This window comes from Callospermophilus lateralis, chromosome 4 (genome assembly GCF_048772815.1).
Source record: "Callospermophilus lateralis isolate mCalLat2 chromosome 4, mCalLat2.hap1, whole genome shotgun sequence".
Lineage (NCBI taxonomy): Eukaryota > Metazoa > Chordata > Mammalia > Rodentia > Sciuridae > Callospermophilus > Callospermophilus lateralis.
The window spans coordinates 150,255,893-150,276,289 of NC_135308.1; the positions used below are offsets into that span (position 1 = coordinate 150,255,893).

At 47.6% G+C, this 20,397-nt stretch overlaps 1 protein-coding gene across 1 annotated transcript in view; it reads right to left on the reverse strand.

The window, feature by feature from the left end:
* Positions 1–3,390: 3,390 nt before the first annotated feature.
* Positions 3,391–20,397, reverse strand: part of Nt5dc3 (5'-nucleotidase domain containing 3) — a 56,114-nt gene continuing 39,107 nt past the window's right edge. Inside the window, exons 7-14 of the mRNA XM_076853243.2 lie at positions 19,806–19,866; positions 19,347–19,449; positions 18,943–19,044; positions 16,396–16,477; positions 15,109–15,195; positions 14,037–14,177; positions 8,185–8,249; positions 3,391–6,770 (exon numbers count right to left, since the gene is read on the reverse strand). Coding sequence (XP_076709358.2) covers positions 6,518–6,770; positions 8,185–8,249; positions 14,037–14,177; positions 15,109–15,195; positions 16,396–16,477; positions 18,943–19,044; positions 19,347–19,449; positions 19,806–19,866 — 894 coding nt within the window. The 3' untranslated portion in view covers positions 3,391–6,517. The remainder of the gene's footprint in view (positions 6,771–8,184; positions 8,250–14,036; positions 14,178–15,108; positions 15,196–16,395; positions 16,478–18,942; positions 19,045–19,346; positions 19,450–19,805; positions 19,867–20,397) is intronic.

Sequence of the window (20,397 nt, forward strand, 5' to 3'; positions counted from 1 at the left end):
GTGCCCTGGGGGCTCTGCTTTGGAGAAGAATGCAGGAGATTTGGTGGCAGTGGGCTGAGCCTCATCAAAGCCCCCAGAAATCCTTGTGGGGTGGCCTCTTGCACACACAAGAGAGGCCAGCTCTCCAAAACTGCAGTTGTTTTTTTTTTTTCCCCACAGCACCCTCTGCCTTAGTACTACACACCCGGACCCACAGAGAACACTGCCTACCATCATACACAACAATGATCCTTTAGTTAATATACTGTCCCCAAACAAAGTAGTTTATAATACAGTAATAAATACTTGATTGGTAAGTTCTCATCTCAGGTTCAATTCCACTAACAGAAGATAATGAAGATATTATAATTGCTTAAATTAAGTTCACATTTGAGAGGTGACACTATTTCACTTAAATAATGACATCTTTACAATTGGCATTTTTAAATAGGGGTTAATTCAGTGCAATGGTCTGGATGTTTGTCTCCCCCAAAATTCATTTTGATATCCTAATCCCATGGTGACGGGAAAATAGGCCCTCGGGAAGTGACTGAGTCAGGACGGCGAATCCTCATGATAGGATTAGCTCCCTGGCCCTCCACCATCTGTTAACCGGGAGACAGGCCTCACCAGACACCAACTCTGCCAGCACCTACACCCTGACTTCCCCATCTCTGCAACTGTAATACACTGTTCATAAGCCAACAACCCACGGTATTTTGTTATAGCAGCCTGAATGGACTAAGACGGTAAGTCTACTCTTACAGATGTGCATCTGCAGGATCTCATTAAAATGACGACCACAAATGCAGGCTAACAGGTGTGTGTGTAACTATCAATTCAAGAGTGGCACTGTTGGTGGGGGGCAAGGGGGCTTTTCTGAAATGGTGCATAATTCTTTACAAGGTTTTGAATATGGCAAAGCGGAAATCCTCGGTGATTGATATATTGCTGCATTCCTAGAAAATTCAGTATGCCAAAGTCATGTCAAAAAATTCTTTCTGGTTACAGGTAAAACAGAATAAGGGTCTAAGCTTAGAAACAGGCTATTAGAGACACAGACAGGCTTCCCCGTGCCCGGATGTCGGCAGGACCCTGAAGGATGTGTGGGCAGGGGCAGCTTTTCACCGTACTGGGCTCTTGGCACCATGTGCAAAGTTTAGGACAATTCAAAATGCCCAGATCTCACCCTGAAAAACCAGAATGCCCTCCCCTCACTGTGACAACTGAGCATCCTCCAGCCTACTTGCCACATATCTCCAAACTGTCCCCAGGGACACAGTGCAGACCTGGGTGGAGGGAAAGGCTGGCGTGAGCAGATCTGTCGCCTTCACAACCCCAACAACTTTACTCCCCATCACTAGGGTTCTGCTGAGCCAAGTCCAAGGCTCGGGAAGCCCCAGAGTCCTCTCCCAATTCCAGGAAAAGAAAAGAAGGCCCATGTCAAGCAGAGGGACAGCTGGTCAAGAATTTTAAGATGTTAAACCCACACATACCTACACATTTAAAAAGCATAAAAAGTATCTTCAAATTTACCCAAAATGCATAAGTGAACTGACTTCCTAATGCGAGCTCCTGATCCCTATTTCTTTTCCTGAAAACCTTCTTCTACTGTTCTTAGTGTGTGACTACAAACAAGCGCGTGGACCCCCAGCTCCTGCTCCTTCTGGAGGAAGCAGTTCCTTGGGGGCCAGAAGTGGATCCTGCCCCCCCCAGGCAGCGCTCACATCCTGTCTGTATGAACAGCCTTCAAGCTCCAGAGGTATAAGGTAAGTTTGATCCTTCTCTCAGGGACAGCCCTATAGGGATCCATGGCGGGACGGGGTGGGGGGGTGGGGGGGGTGGTGTGCTGAGGCTGGAGCCCAGGTCCTCACAAGGAAGCCCTCTACCATTCTACCACTGAGCCACATTCCCAGCCCAAGAATTTTTTTTAACTATAAAAATTCTTCTATTTGAATCAAAGAGCATCCTGTTATCATGTATAACTGATCAGAATAAATAAATTAATTTTTAAAAAATTCTTCTATTTCTTTTACTAGAGATTATCTCAAATCTCATACAAAAGGCATGTTTAGAAAACAACGCTGTGAGCTGGGTACAGTGGCACGCGCCTGTAATCCCCGCAGCTCGGAAGGCTGAGACAGGAGGATCCAGAGTTCAAAGCCAAGCCTCAGTGAAAGTGAGACACTAAGCAACTCAATGAGAACCTGTCTTCAAATAAAACACAAAATAGGGCTGGGGTTGTGGCTCAGTGGTCCAGGGCCCCTGAGTCGAGTCCCCGGCACCCTCCCGCCACAAGAAGAGAAAACAATGCTGTGGATTCACGAGAATCTCATACGGCTTTGTCAGCATCAGTACAGAGGAGCGATGACTGAGCAACACACCAGGCGATACAATTCAGACTTTTATTTGACGTTGAGTTCAATGTCACTAACACATAAAATCGACATTCAGAATAAATAGCAAATTCACATTGAGAATAAATAGTTACCTAATTTGCATTTCTTATGCCTGTTACTGTCTAGGCACAGTTTGTCATTCCATTAAACAATTAGAAAAGGCTCCTAAGTTGGAGTTGAAGCTTGTACTACTAAGTACAGGAGCACTGTCCCAGGTGGGTTCCCTGGAGGTGGGCGCTGCATGCAGGATCTGTGGGAAGGGGTGGTGGGGTTGCCGCTGACCTCGATGCAGGCCTGACTGACCAGCAGAGACGGGTGGAGCTGGGGGGATCTACAGGGTTGTCCAGGGCTGGAGAGGCCAGGCCTCTGTGCCTCCACGTGCAGCAGTCCAGAGGCCCCCAGGAAGGGGCCGTGATCTGGGGTGAGGCAAGGGAAATTCCCAGAGGTCTGACAGCTGTGAGCAGCCAGCCAACAGCTCACCCCGCCGTTGGGGAACTAAGTCTTTCAGTTCAGAAAGGTCACCTGGGCAACACAGCCCAGCACCCAAGAAGCACAATAACAAACAACGAGAGGTATCTCAGGTACCCGCCACAGAGCAATCTTGATATGTGCTGGAAGCATCCAGTCTGACCACCGACCAGCCAGGAAACAGGCCCAGAAAGCAGCTCAGAAGGGAACTCGGCACACCTACCCAGAGAACGTCTTTCCAGACCTGCATCCAAAATTAGGTTATTCATCTGCACCTCTCAAGAGGGGTATGTCACCCTGAAACCAACACAATCCATTAGTGGGGGATGGCAAACCACAAACCAGGGCCAAATCCAGCCCACAGCCTGTTTTGGTAGAGTCCCCATGCCCATGCCATGCCCATGCCATGCCCATGCCTACAGGAGCAAAGCTGTACCTGTCTGACCCTTTAAGGGAAAAGTTCTCTGACCCTTATTAGAGGAACTTCATTCCCCTCCCCTCCCCTCCCCTCCCCTCCCCCCCTTCCCTTCCCTTAAACCAACAGTGGTGTCAAAGGTTAGTTCAACTTTGAATCCAGCTCCCAAATACTAAAGGGAAAAAAAAGTGTAGTACAAAAGGAAATCAATATTATTAAGAGGGAAAACAGGCAGATGAATAATCAGACAACCTTGCATCTGTCCAAATTTAGTCTTAAGAGTATTCTAGATATGGGGTCCTGCCTGGGCCTCTGGCAGCCAATGAGCATTGGGCTAAATAGAATTCAATGCCAATATTTAGCACTCTCTGCCACTTAAAAATCCTATTGAGAGGAGGACAGAGGAAAAGCCAAGTTAGTAGGAGGCAAGATTGCTTCTCACTTCTCCTTTGCAATAATTAAGAGGCTGATGTACTACTCAAAGCAACCAGTGATTCCGCCTGAGAGGCCGGAATCCACAGCAGGTGGCACATGATGCGTGGAATTAATGGTGAGAGCAGAAAATGGGGCTCAAGAGTCAAATATGACAGGGAAGAAGGGAGGGGAGGAGAGAAGAAGGAGTGGGGGGAGAGGGACAGGGAGGGGTGTTAGGAGAAAGTGGGAGCTGTAAGCCAAATACCTAAAATATTTTTAAAGCCAGGTTTCCTCTATAAAAGCAACTCTGGGGAAAACCCCCAGTGCTGTGCCTTCCCCAAGCACCTGCTATGGGTGCCACGAGCCTTGCTGGACTGTCACAGCTGGTGTGGATGCCCCTGGACTGTGAATTTTTGTTCTCATAATTCTTAGAAAATCAATCTAAGAAAGGTCAACAACAGTAACTGTTTAAATGTTCAAACTAATTTCATGGTTTGCTTTACAAATTGATTCTCTTAAGTGGCGGAGAACAGTCACTTCTGATGCCCACGCGCTTCCATCGGCACACACACCACAGAACAAACGGGGAAGAACAAGCCGCATGGTGTAGCAGGCCAGGTCCCAGCTGAGTCGTGATGGCGAGAGGCTGAAGCCTGTCCTGACTGAGCTGGAGGAGGAAGAAGCGGGAAGATGCCTGGGCCCTGCTCTGGACGTGCTCTCCAGAGCTGCGCTGCTGAGTCCGCCAGGCCCTCGTTTGGTGGCCCTGGGACGAGAGATGCCAGGCCTCTGCTACCTGGCAGATCTCTGTGCTGCCAGGCTCATGGCTGAAATGAAAACCCTCTTCCCTGGGAATAATCTGTAAAATTCATTATTCATTCCCAGAAAATGTCCCCTGCCCCAAGGCTTAGGTCACCTAGCCCAGGTATTCAAGAGAGCAGATTTTTTTAAGAGTTCTACTTCACTCTTGAGTAAACAAAACACCCTGTTTCCTGGCACCTCATCCGTAGGCCACGGATGCTTCTCAGCCACCCCTGTGTCCTCTTCTGCTTCTCCACAGCAGAAATCAAAAGCCAAGAGAAAGCACCAGCCCATCCTTTTGGGACCCCCAACTGAGCAGTTCTGAGCATCACTTGTTGCCTTAAAAGCCAGACTCCAAAACACTGGTGGTGAAACACCTGGGTGACACCAACAACAACACGCCCACTGTCCCAAGAGAAGGTCAGACGACTGTGCCCTACGGTGTTCATCCTACAACACAGAAGGAAAAGAAGCCTACCTGGGTCTAAAGCGTCACCTCCACCAGGATAGTTAAACAACCAAATACCAAGGTCAAACCGCATCACAATGAGCAGAGCCAGAGGGTGCCGCATAACTCACTGGACTCCTGCATGTTGGCGGAAGCCCGTGCAATGCCAGGCGGGTGTTCAACAGCCGGGTACGATTCCTACAGTAAACATGCTAAATGAGCAAGTGCTCTCCACAGGCCCCCCAGTTCCTGCCCATTCTCCAGATTTAAAGAGCAAGAGCCCAAGATGAGTCCCGGCAAGTCTAGACAAGACCACCGGCCGGAAGCACACAGGCCGCATCTGCAATGAAAACAGCACAGCCCTGAGGTGCTCAGAGAAAGATGCTACGAATACAGATTAATAAAGCGTTCTTCCCTCCAGAGGGAGGAAGTAAGGAGAAGAATGTAGCCATTTGCTTCAGTCTTAGAAATGAGAACAGCTCAGGACCCAGGTCTTCCTGCTAACTTCGATGTCTCTCATCTGGTCCCACCTGAACTCCCGGAGCCACTCAAACGGGGCAGGAACCAGAACTAAGCAAGGGCTGGAGGTGGCTGGGGGATGCCCCTTCCTCCTCCTCTGCCAACGCGGCACCTCTCCCATGTGGTTGACTGTCGAGAGAGGAAGCCACCTCGTCTGTCCCCCCGCAGAGCTGGACGGTTTCTGGAAACATGCTCTAACAAGATTCCAATTTAGCCTGGGGGTACTGTGGCGTAGGACTTCAGCACAAGGGTCTTGTCTTGTTTCCGTTTCTTTCCTTCAGTAAGTGCAAGAGACCAGTGCTCGGGTGGCGTTTCTGGGCTTCCTGTGGGTCCAGGGGAACCTCCCACAAAGGCTGGGGTTCTTCTGCCCCACGGATGTCTCACGGCCTCGTTGGACAGTAGGCAGAAGTGCGGCCAACTGGAAGGTGACCATAGCCAGAGCAGTGCTCTCGCCCTCATTCCCATCTCCTGTTGTTCCAGTTGTCCTGGCCTGGCCTGGCCTGGGTCACAGCAGCACACAATGAGGACAGTGTTCTTGTTCCTTCTCCTCTAAGTGCTTCCAGGAGGCTGGGTTCTCTTGGACGTGATACACCACGGGAAGGCCCGCCAGAGCCTCAGGACCAGAGACCGGGGCATCCTGCCATTCAGGGACCTTCTGCCACTCACAGCAGCACTGCCAGGAGCAGCTACTGAAGTGTCTGCCTGCTGCCGACGGGGTGTCTCCATGCATCCTCAGGCCTGCAGCCCCCAAGGTAAACGGTGCAAGAGCCAGAGCAGCGTCTAAAGGACCTGCTGGCACGAGTGGTCTCACCTAACCCAGGTCAGTTCCAGGTCCCGGAGAACAAGGCGGAGTGGGACTTTCAGTACCAAGCTGCGCCCAGGCCGCCAGAGGAGGGAGGCGCACCAGTGGGCGGCAGGCTCCTCTTAGCCTGGGGAGTCCTGTCCTTAAGGTACAAAACACACCAAAAGCCTATCTGTGTCTCTTCAGAAAGCCACTGGGCCCACCCAGAGTCCACCCCATCCAGTGGACACAGTGGGGGCCAGGCTGCTTTTGGCCCTTTCCCCAGGGGGCCAGGGTTACTTGGCCTGCGCCTCCTGCAGGAGGGGCGCCCTGGAGGTGGTGGTCCTGTCGGACCACGCGGGCAGCTCGTGCTGCAGGGGAGTCCTCCTGGGGTAGAAGGTGTGGCTGACGTCGTAGTTCAAGAGGCAGCTCAGAGACGCCATGTAGATGTCCGCGAACCGCGACAGGCGCCTCAGGAAGTAGGTGGGGTTCTGGTCTGTGCGGAACAGGCTTCCGAACTGGGCATTGAAGAAGCTCTTGGTCATCTCCCTAAAGCAAAAATAAACAAATAAATAAAAACGGAGAAAGGTTTTTAAAGGTTTTTCAATTACTAAAATCAAAATTTCTTCATAAAAAAAAAAAAAAAAGACAGGACTTAAAGTTAGAACAATCCTGACTTCCATTCAAGAAAACCATCCGTCCATCCGACACCTCTGAGATGACTGTGATCACACTTCCCAATTACTGCAGCCTAAGAACCACACTGTTGACCCTGAGACACAGCTTTAACCTCAGGGCCTCCTCCCAGCCCAGCCCAGCCCAGCCCACAGCTTGCAAGGTCAAGGTCACAGCTCCACACAAGGCCCTAAATTCCTACAATGGACCCTCTGCCCCTCAGTGCATTTGTGTCTAAATCAATATCCCCCACACAAGGAGATGCACACCATCTTGTGGCTGGGAACCCTACAGAATATTCCAGAAAAATGGAATGTTGATAAATTAGTTAAATACAGCAAAGAGTATAACTGTTTACACAACTGTGTGACTAAAGCCAGCAGTGTCACCTGCCTGGCGACGACAGATGCAATAACCACCAAACAGTAGAACATTAAAAGAACCCACCTAGGTCTCTATGGGCAGAACAACCTAGATGGTTTCCCAACGTTTACTGAAGAATCTCGAGGAGAACGGACAGCGTGCACTACCACCCTGGCTCCCACAGAGCCTGAGGCATGGACACTGTCCCCTCTCCACACCTCTCCCACTGCGCTCACGGACTCCCCCTGGAGCCAGGCTGCCCGCTGCTCAGAGGCTAGAGTCCAGCAGCAGCCACTTTCCCAGACCTTAGACTGGACCCAGGGCCTGAGGAGGGCCAGGCTCTTCAGCGTTCCTGCCAAGAGCGTCCACATACAAAGCTTCGCAAGGAGCACGACGGTCAACAGGCCCCCCCCGCGAACTGTCCACCAGGACACACACCTGCCAAACTTTTCTGACAGCAGAGGGGCTTCAAGAAACATCCTGATGACTGACTATGTGCATAGTCCTGCAAGAGCCGTAAGCAGGAACGCACACCCAGGTGTAGGAGCCCTAAGAACCCAGTGGGGCTCAGAGCCCTCCCCCATCACAGCCCCAACAGCCACACATGCTACTGGCTTTGGCAGCACAGGGCCACCAGCAGCCCAGATGGAACAGTCAAGGAGGCGGGAAGGAGGAAGGAGAAGGAAGAGTCCCCTTCTCCCATGGCCCTGCAAGGGCAGGGGAAAAATGGAGGTGACCGCTGGCCTATAAGAAATGCCACTGCCACCACCAGCAGACAGCTGATCCTGGAGACCTGGGAAGCCACATCTACACCTGGGAGCATACCACGGATGTTTCACGATCATGCCTCAGACTGGCCCTGGGAGAACATGTGGGCTGAGCACACCCAGAACAGGTCACCGTCTTCAAAATGAGCCACTCTCACCTCATCTCCTTCCTCTCCTTTTTCCACTCCTCCAAGACCTGTTGCGACTCAGCATCTCTGTGAACCTGCAGGACACAAGCCAGTTATTATGATAGTTTGGGTTTCAAACAAACTCATCAGAATTTTTTGATGGGCAACTCTTGGAAGAATTATAATATCTTTAAGAGGCAGGTACTTGGGCTGGGGTTGTGGCTCAAGTGGTAGAGCACTTGCCTAGCATGCGTGAAACACTGGGTTTGATCCTCAGCACCACATAAAAATAAAGACATGGTGTCCACCTAAAACTAAAAAATAAATATTTTTTTAATTTAAAAAAAAAAAGAGGCAGGTACTTGAGTGAAGTAATACATTTTCAGATTCTCCAACTGAAACCCTGCCTTCTTCACTTACAAAATTAACACAGACGCGCACACACACAGACACTCACACACAGAGTACAGAGAGCTTTACATATCCATCATTAGAAACCTGATTTAGCAAATTAAGAGGGGAATATTATAAAGATATTCAACTGTAATTAAAGGCTTATATAAAAATAATGCATGTATGTCCATGTAAAAATATATGTGTAAACCCACATGTGCGACATACCCATTGCATCTATTTACTATGTATATTAACATACACCTCCCATATACTAGCTACTTTGTATATTACATGCATGTATATCCTATCACATCAGTTAAGTTGAAATAGTGTGCCTAACGGTACATCCACTAATTGCAAGCATGTGAAAATATGTGCTAGAAATTAACACAGAATTTTTTAAAAATTTGTGCAAAGGTAGGAGGACTATAAATGGTTCTGTTTTTTTTTTTTCTTTAATGTTACATTGCCTTATTAGATGTTTAACATCTGAAGAGGCAAAGGGCAACAAGATGACACATCTCAACGTGAGTGACGGAAGAGCAGGAGACTTGCTGGTAAGGCCAAAATGTGAGTCAAAGACAGAATATGACAGCTGCTCACAACCTCCCAGTGGAATCTCACAAGTCTCCTTCCAACGTTCTTGTGACTGAAGGGAACAGGGAGGACAGAGTCGGAGGCACATATGATCGCAGGGGACAGGTGGAGCTCACTGGGATCCCTGACCGCAGGGTAGCCTCAGAGCTCAGAGGGAAAGGCCAAATGGGCAGACCATCTGCTTCTCACGTGGGAGCCTGTGCTTGTCACATCTGCCTGGCCCACCAGTGTGACACCCGCAGCCGCCAGGCAGAGTCCGCACTCATGCAAAGCTGTCTCGACTGGGCTTGGAAGCTGGGCTTCTTGCTAAATGTCAGGGGCTACCCCACGGGAAGCAGCTTCCATCTGAAAACCACTGGCTGTGGGGCTGGGGCTGGGGCTGGGGCTGGGGCTGGGGCTCAGCAGCAGAGCACTTGCCTGCAGGCGTGAGGCACTGGGTTCGATCCTCAGCACCACATATAACTACATGAATAAAATAAAGGTCCATTGATATCTAAAAAAAATATAAAAGAAAGGAAACCCACCACTGGGTGCCAGGAGCACAGGCCGCTGGCCTCACCTTGCTGGGAGTTTTGAAGCAGGTTCTGTGAGGACATTTTGAATTAGCTTTCACATTTGATAGCAAGCTACTTACTCCAGAACCGAGCTCCAGGACATCCAGGATTCAGACCAAATCGGAAGAAGTAAAATCTACAGGCGCCACAGGGAACCTTCACTGTATGAACGTGCGAGTTCCTTCTGCACCTCTGCCCGGCAAGAGGATGGGAATGGAGGCCCCCGTGGGGCAGACCAGGCCAACACAACGTGAGGCCACAGAGAACAGGGGACTCCCCACCTCTCCTCTGCCCACACCCGCCTCCTGCCCCGTGAACTGGGCGCCCACTGCTCACACAAGCGGGAAGGAGCTCCCAGGCCCGCCCTCGGTGCATCATGGCCCAGGGTGCTCACGGCCCTCTGAGATTCCTAAGCAGAAATCCCAGGCTCCAGCGTGGGGTATGGGGAGGTGACAAAATGATGAGGGTTGAGCCTCGAATGCAAAGAGTGCCCTTATAAAAATGACCCCAAGAGAGCTCTCGGGCCACCTTCCTGCCATGCATGGCACCATGCAACACTGGGCCCACCCAGACAAGAGCTCTGCTGGCACCTGGACCTCAGACTCCCAGTCTCCAGGACGGTGGGACATAAATGCTTCTGCTTTAAGCCACCAGTCTACGGTACAGTCACCATGGACTAAGAGAGTGGCGCCCCTGCAGGAGGGCACATTCACTGCCTGGTGACAGGGAGGAGGACGACCTAAGTCAATCTACTTGCTCTGCCTTCTCAAGCTAGCTGCTAGAGGCCGGGGGAGTTCTCTCCACTCCTGACCCTCGGGGAACCCGCCCGAGGCGGCTCTGCCAACAAGAAGAGCCATCTTGAGCGAATCTCCCAAGCTCAAGGCACGCGCCCTAACCCGGCTCTCCCAGCCATGGAGTGGGTGGTGCACCCCACTCAGACTCCCACCCCTGGGTCTCTATGGTTCTGAATCTGGAGGGTGTCCAAGGATGAGGATGGAGCCTCTCCAACTTCTGCCCCAAGGCTGCCGAAGGGAAATGCAATGGAGGAAGGATCCGGAAAGCTGAGGCCAGGGCAGCACACCACAGCAGGGACACTGGCTCTGAGGGTCTGTGCTCACTTAGGAGCCTACAAATAGGCTGTGAGGGGGAAAGATGGGGGGGGGGCAAAAGGAGAATAATTTCAAGACACATGAAAGTAAATGAATTCATATTTCAGTGTGCACCGGAATTCAGCAGGACAAGCTACAACACTCACTCACACACGGTCCATGGCTGCTTCTGTTAGGAAAGCTGAGCAGTCGTGACAGAATCCACAGCCCATACAGCCCTGAACATCTACCATCAGCCCCTCCGCAGAAGTTTGCTAACCCCAGCCAGCCCCCCCACTGGCCAGCCCCCCAACTGGCCAGCCCCACCAGTGACCAGCCCCATCACCACTAACTGTGGCCACTGTGGCAACATGATTCTTTAAAGTCACTGTTTAGAAAGCAAAAATCCTATGCTTCTGTTCAATTTATCAGACTAGGCTCCAAATGATACTGTTACCCCTGCCCCAAATCAAACCCAGTCTCGAAGGAAATTTTTTTCTCTTCATAAATAATTGAGAGTTCTAGAAATGAGCCACAGGATCAGTGGGAAAATGTCTACCTTTCCAAGTGAACCCCGAGGGAGCGGGGGCAGCGGGGGGACATGGAGGACAGTTAGGATGGACACTCTCTGGGATATTTAAAATTATCAGCCATACTCCTCTAACCTGGTGCCGCTGACCCAACATCATATAAAGCGTCAGAGCCCGAGGTGGCGCAGCGCGGAGGCAGAGACCAGGGCACCCAAGCCCAGGCTAGTGCCACCCCAGGCCTGAGCAAGGTGTTTTTCCTCTGTGCTCAGATTCTTCATCTATAAAACGCAAGTGACGCTCCCCGTACTCTGGAAGTCACGAGAGTGAAATGAACACAAGGCCCAAGTGCCCAGCACAGAGAAGACCTGCTACAGTCAGCAGGGCCCGGTGCCCACCACTGACTCTGTGATGCTGGAAGTCACTCATCTCTCGGCCTCGGCTTTGTCTCCTGTGAAACGGGGTGCACCGTAAAGGCTCATTCCCTTTTCCTACTCCCTAACCCTATGCCTTGTATAACTGATCCTCTAAGTCCCAGAAATATCTCCAACACCTCCTTTCTCTGAGTCACACTCTTTTTTTGAGAGAGAGAGAATTTTTTTAGTATTTATTTTTTTTTAGTTTTTGGTGGACACAACATCTTTTTTATTTTTTTATGTGGTGCTGAGGATCAAACCCAGAGCCCCGCATATGCCAGGTGAGTGCGCTACCGCTTGAGCCACATCCCCAGCCCCTGAGTTACACTCTTAACTGTCAAACTTTTTTTACAGGTCAGAGAGGAAAACAAAACAAAGACTGTTCCCAAAGCAGTGAAGTCATCTACACGCAGGTTGTTTGCATATCTGATGAGCAGCTGCTGTCACTGGACTCCAACTAAGGCGAGGTCACACACACACACACCCCTGCACTCAACCCTCAGGGGATGCCTGAACTGGGGTAACACCAAGCCCAGAGTCTGCTGTTTTTCCTCTGAGTACATACCTATGACAAAGTCTATCTTATAAAATTAGGCAGAGATTAATAATAGTATTTAATAACAGAACAATAACAACAATGTAATAAAAGTTATTTTATAATCTGTGAATTATTTCTGGAATTTTCCATTTAATATTTTCAGAACCAAGTTGACTATAGTTAAACTAAAACCCACAGAAAGATAAACTGCAAATAAGACAAGGTAAAGCCTCTGGCTCCACCTGAGACCCCTGAACCAGCAGGCACTAGGATGATGCTCAAGGTCCCGGATATGGGCATTCCAAGGTCCGGGTTCAAGGCTTGCTCTGTCATTTAGGACCTTGGAAATGTCAATAACCTCTTGAAACCCAGGTTTCCTATTCTGAAATGGAAAATCTGCACCTACCTGCACGGGACAACTTTATTAAGTGAGCATCATGTATACAGCAAGCACTCAAGGTGTGGCTGGCACACAAGAAGGAACAACTGCTGTTGTGTGACATGCAAACTCTCAGCTACATTAGCCCAGAATCGACGCCTTATGTGTTTAGAAAATCATCTCACAGGCAAGCACGGTAGAAGCAGCAAAATAAAGCCTCACCAGAGAAGAGCCAAGGACCAGGACAGACAGGGAACACTGGAAACCAGCCTGGCGGACGTGCAGGGGTCCACACTCTACAACACGTGGCCTGCGAGAGGCCCTGGCCTGCCTCTCCCCACGGCTCTGCCTGAGCTCAGCGCCCAGCCATCTCAACATGGGCTGCCAATTAGGGCAGCGAGGCAGTTCTTCGCCCATTTCCAAAGCCACCGATGGGCTAAACAGGCTGTGCCAGAGCTGAAGTGTCAGCCAAGACAGCAGGCATCTGTGCCCGTAATCTCCAAGAGTCAGCCTGGTGCACAGGGCAAGCTCTCAGCACAATGGCTGGCACGAAGATTAACCATCAGTACTCTATGACACATGCGCAGTTCGCGCAGTCCTGGCTACCTCCACCGTGCCAGGAGGACAGCAGCCCAGGCGAGCCGGACCAGGGAGAAAGTGAAGTGCCTGGCGAGTGCAGGAGGGGGACAGGCCCAGAGAAGGGGGTTGCAGCTGCAACAGAGGAGCAGCTCCCACAGGCCAGGATGTGATCAATAAAAAGGACATTCCTCTCTAACTGTCCCAAACTGGACCACATAATTTACACAAAGAAGCTAACTGCCACCAAACTCCAGAAGGCCAGCAAACCATGGGTATTTTCATCAAAATCAGATTGAGGCTGGACCCAGAGATCTTGACTCTGGCTTTGTGACACTTTCCAGCAAGCTTAGACTGAAGTGCACATTCCACAGGACCTTACAGACAGGGAAACCGAGGCGCAGGATAGAGAAGTCCCACAGCAGGCTGACGGATGAGGAAAGACTGAAACCCAGCACTAGCAGAGCTGCTCAAATCAGCACCCCACAAGAAAGCCCTGGTGTGACTCAGGGTGAAAGTAAGGGCCCCATTTCCACTGACAGAAGATCACAAATACCTGCATTTGTGCAGGCTCTGCAAACACTCTCCAAATGACTGCACTTTTTTTTTTTTTTTTTAATGGTCTCTTTAGGGAAAATGACAAATTGCCTCAGCAGCAAAATAACTCCAGAAGTTATTCTACAGCCTACTGAGGACAGCTTAAACCTCATACTTTATAACTACAATTAAACAGAAAATATGTGAAATAACTTGGACCAGCAGATAAGTCAGAAGCTTAAAGGAAAAAGTGAGGGGGAACAAACATCCCAACCTGCATCTGCTCCAACAAGCCAGTCAAGGTCTGCAGCCAGGTCATGGTCTGAATGTACTGCTCCGTGTTCATGATTTTGAGCTCCGACCTTAACTCAGGGATGATTGCACCAGTCCGCCAGCCATGCTTCAGGGTCAAATCCTAATCACAGTGATCACAGAAAGGCAACATCAGTCTCAAGCGAACCCAAACATTTCATTACCTTTGCCAGACACAAGAAGCATTCATTTAAATTACTTTTTAATTGAAATGGTTAGTTATTAACCAAGTTGCATTCAATGAATTACACTTAATTAAACCAATTTGTCCCCAAGCTTTGAGGATTCCACCCTAAGAAAGTTTCTGTTCTGGAAATAATTGCTGTGAATCACAGTGCCTGCAGAAACTCAGGGAGTGGAATCATTAACCAGGGTCTGGCAAGGAGAGGGGGGAACCCATGTGGCCAGGGAGAGGCTCAACCTGAAGGCCAAAACATCCAGGCACAGCAACAGAGGAGGTGGCAGGGGCCACAACCCTCACGTTACCCACTTGCCTTTGAGCTCTGGGAATCGTGCAAGGAGATACCGGCCATCACTCAACAAAGAAAACCTCGTTCCACAAGGAACAAGGATGGCAGCCAATACAACAACCCAGACTTGTTCCCAGTGTAGGCTAAACCCTAACTCCCATCACACCCATGGTCAAGAAAAGCCTCGGTGGCACAGAGTGGCTGTTTCCTGGGAGTGACCAGCTGGCCAGAGCTGGACTGAGGCTTTTGAGTTTTTATGCTTCATCTTTAATGTTTCATAATGTACTGATAAAAAAAGAAAAGTTAACAAGGGCATTCATTTCTTATCATTATTTAAATGGAAATATTTTTCTGATCAACTCTTTGCATACATTTTCAATTGCCCTCATAAGAATTTATCCTTTGCACAATTCTGAACCATCCTGTTCTGTAAAAAGCAGACATTTAAAAAATGTGGCCTACTCCAAGTTCTTAGGAAAGGATTAAAATGACCTTCTAAACAAAAAATAAATGGGACTAATACACCTGTCCCCCAACAAATTGAGGAGAAAAGGTGCTGCTCACCGCCAGGTCACTGTATATATGGTCCCCGAAATACAGCACTCTGGAGCCTCTCCACCCAGTGAGCTTCAAAAATTCATACAAATTGCCCTGAAATAAGAGGAAAACAGACAGTACATCATATGACAGACATGGTCCCAAATATTTTTTAAATATCTAAAAAATTGGTTTTGCTTTTATAGTTTATTTGAAATACCAAAAAAATACAAGCACCTTCATAGAAAATATCTTTTGGACTTCTATACTAAATGCATTTTTCGAGTCTTCATATTGTAAACATTACTTTGTAACTATCTTTCTTTTTCTTTCTCAGTACTGGAGATCAAACCAGGGCCTCACAAGTAAGTCATATCCTCAGCCTGTAACTATCTTTTATATTTAACATGCTATGATCAACTTTCCAACTCAAAAAATATTTTTTAAAATATTTTTTAGTTGTAGATGGACATGATATCTGTATTTTATTTATTTATTTTTACATGGTACTGAGGATTGAATCCAGTGTCTCATGCATGCTAGGTAAGCGCTCTATCACTGAGCTACAACTCTAGCCCCAAATCAATAAATATTAATCTCAATGTGATTACAATAGCTGTGAAACACCTTGATTCCTTTTACTAGTGCCCTGATGTTGAATGCTTACACCATTATCAATTTTGTAAGTTACTTCATAATAAACATTCTTATAGCAAGTTTCATGGTGTACGTCTTAATTTTCTTAGGCTAACTTCCTAGAAGTGAAATGGCTACACTAAGTCTAATATTTTCGAAATATACTTATTGTCAAATCTGGAAGGTTGTTGCATGCCCACCAAGAACGTATTAGTATGTAAGGAAAAAAAATAACTTCAATAACATAATAATATTGAGTCAGCCAGTCAATCATTCATTCAAACCCTTGAAAGCCTTATATGTCACCAAAATACGTTGGGACTGTACAGAAAAACGTATCTCATCAGAAAATAATTATCAGTTTGGGTTAGTAATACGCCATGATTAATGCTCCTTAACAAGAAACCTCCAAGGTTTACCACTGGCATCTTAAATTTTATGTGCCGGGTAATGCTTTAAAGTTTGTTTTTCAAAACAATTCAACTTTGAGTTCATTTAGATACCAGCATTTTGAAAATACATTCAGCCTAAGTTTTACCACCGAGTTAATAAGCAGTCAATTCAAGGGATCGAACTGTGCCGGGCACACGGCAAGCCTCAGTAAACGTTAGCCATTGATTATCATGACCGCTGGCCACAAAGCAAAGCAACACAGACGACAAACTGATCAAGAGATACCTGCTTGTAAATCTGGCCTTTCTGCAACTTGTGGATTTTATCCCAGAGTAAGACACCTTTCTCATTCACCTTTCGGAAAGGTCTAACAACAGAAATGGGAAACATTACATGTGATGACAGTTCAGGCCACCTGCTCCCGGAGATACTTCAGACACTTCCTGATGACAGGAAGCAGCTCCCTCGATGCACCTGACACATCCCTGAGCCCAAAACTCCATCACAATCCCTGCCTGTACAACGTGCCCCAGGCCATGCGAACCACCATCCACCTAAGGTGATTCAGAAAGGAAAAAAAAAAGGGTACCAGGGTCAGATAAATCCAGGAAACACTACACACTACCTATGTCCCTCTTTAAAAGTTACTGACAGCTCTGAAACAAATCTTTAGAAAATAAAGAAGTTTGTGGAAATATTGCCTTAGTACATTTATCCACTAAATTGAGTCACTCTGGATAGAAAACAAGTCGAAGGACCAGAAGTACGATTTTATGATGGAAAATGGATCACAGGAATAAGGCCTCATCCCTGAGATTGGCACCTCAGGACTTGGGTGCCTGTCTACCTTTCTTTTTTTTTTTTTTTTTTTTTTTTTAAGTAACACTTATTGAAATTATTTTCCCAATTAAAAGAAAAACTTACTATAGAAAATCTGGAAAATGCAGAAAAGGGAAGTGACCCTAAGGCCAGTACCCAGGTAGAAACACTTCACATGTCAATGTCAGTATGTCTTTCAGTCTTTACATAAAATCAGTTTCCTTTTTTTTTTTCTTCTTTCTGTTAATACTGGGGATTGAACCCAGGGCCTTATATATGTGGGCAAGCACTCTTCCCCTGAGCTACATCCCCAGCCCTTTTGAGAGAGGGTCTCTCAAAGTTCCTTCAAACCTGAAGTCCTCCTGCCTCAGCCTCCTGAGTAGGGCTTACTGGTATGTATCACCATACCTGACTGTTTTCCCTGTTTTTATGAACATAAAATGAAGCTCAAGGTCACTTTGTGCACACTGACTTACATCTCTTTTTCTTTAATATTGTGAGCAATTTCTCACGTGATGACATATTCTTAAGTACATCATTTTTTACAGTAATAAAACATGCCCGCTTCTTTCTTTTCCCTAGTTATGTGTGTGTTTGTTTTGGGGACGGGGTTTCTCTATGTTGCCAAGGCTGGCCTTGTGCATGTAATTCTCCTGCTTTGGCCTCCCCAACAGCTGGGACTACAGGTGCACACTACCAAGCCCAGTTCTAAATACATCAATTTTAACGAGTGCCTAACATCCCCTCACATGGATGCTCTGAATTATTCAAACTACCATCCCCTACTGTTGGAAGTCTAGGTTACCAGTTTCTGACTTCTCAGTGTTATGAAAGGGTGGATACAGATGGAGGGTCACTTAGCATTTATTCCATGCATTCAGAACAAAGGCAAAATAAATAAATGGTGCACCGAAGGGAGGGGAGTACTCTACGGACACCCCACACCTCCAGGTATAGCCCAGGATTCCAGCCCTCTACTGAATGAATACCAAGGGAGAGCCGCCTTCTCCTGACCACAGCAGGAATCTAGGGAGGAACGCAGGAGTGTTCTTGTTGTTTCTGTGGTGCTGGGGAGTGAACCCAGGGCCTCCTGCATGCCTGGCAAGCGCTCCACCATGGAACTGCAGCTATGTCCCAGGCCCGGTGACAGCATTCTATCAATGGCCAAGCAGCAAGCCCGTGCTGATGACCATCTGATCACACTCTAGTTTTTCCTTCATTCTCAACTCCTGCCCCACGGTTTTCAGTCTCTACATGTGGTTTTGGGTTTTTTCCCTTTTCCTCTGGGAGTCACAGTGATACTCAAAAAACTAGAACTTGGCATCATGAGAAGAATGCAGCAAATCCAGTACTAACTGCAAGTCCCCGTGTGGGGACGCCTTCTAATACCTGGCAGACGCTGCTGGTCACCAGCCACGGACTACACAAAGGTAAGTAAAGTGTTTCAAAATTAGGCATTACACAAACACATTAGGGTCATTTTTAGAACCCTAATGTAGGAATTCCCAACAACATGGACATTTAGCAGGGCAACTAGTCTGTTCCTGGTTAAAAGATATTTTAATATCCCTGACTTCCACCCACTAAATAGCAACAGCACTCCCCAGTCACTGTCATAACCCAAAACATCCCCACTCCCCCATTTCTAAGGTTGCAATGGCAGGAAGACACACTAAGACATGGTAGAGATTTACTCCACTTGATACAAAGCCTGTGTCGCAGAAGTTTTGCAAGATCCAACCACAATTTTAAATGCACCAACGGGAGCTCTATTTAAAAAGATACCTGCCCCATAGTTTTCTTATGCTTCACAATGCATTTGAACCCAAAGATCTAGTTTACTATGTGACATAAAGTTTGATTTTTCAGCACTGTTATCATTTTCTTAAAACTGGGTTCACAGCCCTGGAAGGGCTACAAGCTATCATCTCAGATGCTCGGGATTTTGTCACTACACATCCATTTACAACAGCAATGGAATAAAATTAGTCCCCAGGGAAGACGAGCACTCACCTCCGCTTATCATTGAAGAAGTTTGGCTTCTCGGCCTGAACTATGACCACATCAAACAGATCCCTCCAATCTTTCCCAACAATATACCTCATCCCTTTGTCCCTAGAAGAATAAGTCGGCCAGGTCAGTTGAACATCAAAGGATGAAATACTTTTGCAACTATTTCTTTCCAACTACTAAAATAAATGGCATCGGGCTAGGGCTAGGGCTCAGCGGTACAGCACTTGCCTAGCTCACATGAGGCACCAGGTTTGATCCTCGGCACCTCATAAAAATAAAATAAAGGTTTTTGTATCCATCTATAACTAAAAAACAAATATTTTTTTTAAAAAAAAGAGAAAAAAAACAGAAATGGTATATATAAGAAGTAAGCCAGAAGCAAGGGAGGAAACAGAAAAACTTACACGAAGCTACTGGGACTATTGGTGATGAGAAACATCTTCTTGCCATGATCAGCCAGTTTGGCCAACACTGCACGGGTCTGCTCAGCATAGCAAATGTACTTTTCTAAGAGCAAGAGAAAAATTCACACTCAGAGTCGGCATGAAATCAGCCTATCTGCAAACACTTACTAAATGAGGCACATGGGCCCAGGACTGCCCCAGCCACGGTGGGGAATGAAAGTCTTAAGGAAGCTTGGTTCAGGGTGGGGTACGAATGCCCAGTGCATCAGTCACAAAGACCCTGCCTCCTACATCTGCAGCTGCCAGCTGCTCCGCTTTTGAGTCAGAATGAGGTCAAGCTGGGGGTCAGAGTCCTTATTTGGCACTCAGAAAGGTGCATGCAGCCCCTGCTCAGGCCCTGGCATGCAAAGTAAAATGCCTACCCAGTAACACAACACGCGGGCCCTGCCAAGTACATACCAATGTCTGCTTCGATTGCTCTGTACATTATCCCTTTGATGTGAACATCCCGAATTGAATCCTGTCCAAAGACACATTTTGAATCAGTGAAAGTGGGACTGGGCCAGCCGGGGTGACAGTCCAAGTGTAACAGCACTGGTGTTAACTTCTGCCTTTATAAGACCGGCAATCCAGGCCCTAAACCAAATCCAAACCTAGTGCATTTATGTCTGGTGGTTCCTTGGGAAGAAAAGGAAGCTTCTGAGATGACAGAAGCGATTTCCAATGCAGTTTTCAAAAGGTTTGCCTGGAAGAGGCAGTCTGTGCAATTCAAAATAAAGTCTCAAAACTTTAAATTAGTCATAAACACAGAATTAAAATATTTTCGTGAGTAAGTATGTGTCTTTTAAATACAAATATTTTAGGCCCAGTGTGGTGGCGTGCATCCCAGCTACTTGGAAGGCTGAGGAGGGAGGATCACTAGGAGTTTGAGACCAGCTGGACAACACAGTGAGACCCCCACCTAAAAATTAAGTGATTAGTAAAACATATGCCACATGCATATGCATAAGTTTACATTATAAATGTATATCAAATAAAAATTTTAAGTATT